Here is a 2,887-nt window from a genome sequence, read left to right on the forward strand (position 1 = left end):
AACCATCCCTGGAGCTCTAAAAAGCCCTTGCAGGAAGGATATAGTGAAAAACGAGTCACTAAAGAGCCCTTTATTTTGTTTAAAGACAAGGAGAGCACAGCTCCTCATTTAAACAACCAGTGCCTATAAAAGAAAAACAGACAGAGAATTAGGAAATTGGACGACAACATTATCTCAATAAAAACCCTACTACAACAACAGACAATCCAGATGACAGGCTGGGTCAGTAGTTACATTGAAACAACTATGCAGAAGCAGATGAGCAGTTTATTAATTCAGAAAACCATCCAGTCATCAGTTTCCTCAGGGCATCCTTGAGCTGCTGGTTCCTCATGCTGTAGATGAGGGGGTTCACTGCTGGAGGCACCACCGAGTACAGAACTGACACCACCAGGTCCAGGGATGGGGAGGAGACGGAGGGGGGCTTCAGGTGGGCAAACATGGCAGTGCTGACAAACAGGGAGACCACGGCCAGGTGAGGGAGGCAGGTGGAAAAGGCTTTGTGCCGTCCCTGCTCAGAGGGGATCCTCAGCACGGCCCTCAAGATCTGCACATAGGACACCACAATGAACACAAAACACATAAAAGCTGAGCAGGCACTGACCACAAGAAACCCAAGTTCCCTGAGGTAGGAGTGTGAGCAGGAGAGCTTGAGGATCTGGGGGATTTCACAGAAGAACTGGCCCAGGGCATTGCCCTTGCACAGGGGCAGTGAAAATGTATTGGCCGTGTGCAGCAGAGCATTGAGAAACCCAGTGGTCCAGGCAGCTGCTGCCATGTGGACACAAGCTCTGCTGCCCAGGAGGGTCCCGTAGTGCAGGGGTTTGCAGATGGCAACGTAGCGGTCATAGGACATGACAGTGAGAAGGTAAAACTCTGCTGTGATGAAGAAGAGAAACAAAAAGAGCTGTGTCGCACATCCCAAGTATGAGATGGCCCTGGAATCCCAGAGGGAATTGGCCATGGACTTGGGGAGAATGGTGGAGATGGTGCCCAGGTCGAGGAGGGCGAGGTTGAGCGGGAAGAAGTACATGGGGGTGTGCAGGTGCTGGTCCCAGGCTATGGTGGTGATGATGAGGCCGTTGCCCAGGAGGGCAGCCAGGTAGATGCCCAGGAAGAGCCAGAAGTGCAAGAGCTGCAGCTCCCGTGTGTCTGTGAACAGCAGGAGGAGGAACTGGGTGATGGAGCTGCTGTTGGACATTTGCTTTTCCTGAGCATGGGGCGCTGTCATGAGAAAAAAAAAAAGACAGTGAGAATCCAGGGCAGAGTTCTCTGACAAAAATAAAACCAACTCCCATAGACCCTCCCCTGTCACACGCAGACACTCTTTTGTTTTTCTAGGAGAACCTTTTTCAGCACTGTGGCTGCAGCCCTGCTTGGGGCTGGAAAATGTGCAACCAAGAGCAGGGCCTGTGCCCATGGGCCGTCGATAATTCAGCCCAGCTCTGCAGAAGTGGGGCCACGGGAACGGTGGGGACTGTCCTGGTTCTGCTAACACAGAAGGGCTGTCAGCCCTTGCTTTCCCAGTGATAGGGAACAGAGATGGTGAAGGCAGTTTAGGAGTTCCAGGTATTTTACATATCCCCGCATATTCACTGCAGAGTGTTGCTGGGTGTCAGAAACCCTCAGCATTTCTGCTGCACTCAGGGAGAACAGAGCGAGTCCTGCGAGACCAGAGGGTGCCTGTGGGTCAGTGCAGAGCGAGGGCAGCTGCTCTGTCCCTCTGTCTTGCTCCAGCTGCCCTGGGCTGGCACCTTTCTGAGATGGGGGCTGATCACACTCCCATGTTACCCTGAAAAGCCACCAGGCACTGCTGAGAGCAGAGGGATCCACCTCAGACCATCACAGGTCTCACCCTTTCCTAAGGTCTCAGCACCCCACGTTTAGCCCAGGACAGACACGGCTCATTTCACAAACCAAACAGCATTTTATCTGTTGTAGCATCTCTGTGCTTCTCCATGGGACTTTCAGATAACACAGAGATACTGTAGCACAAGTTTGCATCCTGGAGGGAAGCTCACAGCTTGAAAGGAAACATCAACAAGACAGCCAAGGGTCCTAGTGATGGCATTTGATTGAGGGAGACTCAGCCCCACAGACTGCGTTGCCCACACCCCACAGGTCAGAGCAAAGCTGGGACACGTGTGCCCATGGACACACCTGCAGGAAAGGACCCACAAGATCAGGCTGTGACTCTGCAGCTGAAACTGCCATCCCCAGAGAGCCTGACAGCAAGAACAAGATCCCAACAGCAGTGACCCAGAGCAGGGGAGCAAGAAGGACAATGCGGTGAGGGTGGGTGTGAGAGAGGCCAGGGCAGAGGCAGCCGGGCACTCAGACAGCGTCACCCTTCCCCAGCTGTGCAGCCACCTCCCAGACACCAACACTGCCGGGCAGCTGCTCTCAGCCCCTGTGCTCTGCAGAGGAACTGCAGCTCTGGCTGCACAGGAGCTGCTTCATGCCTTGGAGCCCCCGGCCCTGAGGGCAGAGGCTTTGCTGGGTGGGACAGGAGGCCAGGGGGCTGCTCACAGGAGGGATCTGCAATGCAGGGGGTCACAGGGAATTTTCTCTGTTCTCCCTCCCATAACAATTCCGGGTTCAGTTTCCTCTCATTTCTGATCATTTCCCTGCTGCCTGGAGATTCTCCCCTGGGAGGTGTTTCCCTGTCCATGTCTGTTCCCTGTCAGTGCTCACAGACCATCCCACCCTCTGTGCCCTCCCCCTGGCCCTACAGATCCTGCCTGTTCACAGGGCACTGCCTGGGGGCATCTTCCTGTCTGCAGCCTGGAAAACAGATTACAGATTTAGTGTAAGGTGTCCAGCAAAGGTGATGCTGGTTCTGCATAGGCAGAGGAGAGGCAAGGCATGCCAGGATTCTCTTGAAGAC

The 2,887-nt window shown here is 54.2% G+C and overlaps 1 protein-coding gene across 1 annotated transcript; it reads right to left on the reverse strand.

Moving 5' to 3' along the window:
• Positions 1-244: 244 nt before the first annotated feature.
• Positions 245-1,201, reverse strand: LOC309448698 (olfactory receptor 14J1-like; the record flags this gene model as incomplete). The annotated part of the gene is made up of 1 exon (XM_082070425.1): positions 245-1,201. The coding sequence occupies one exon, from the start codon at positions 1,199-1,201 to the stop codon at positions 245-247; it is 957 nt and encodes a 318-aa protein (XP_081926551.1).
• Between the last annotated feature and the right edge of the window lie 1,686 nt (positions 1,202-2,887).

This window comes from Streptopelia decaocto (assembly GCF_964273445.1).
Source record: "Streptopelia decaocto genome assembly, chromosome: 21".
NCBI lineage: Eukaryota > Metazoa > Chordata > Aves > Columbiformes > Columbidae > Streptopelia > Streptopelia decaocto.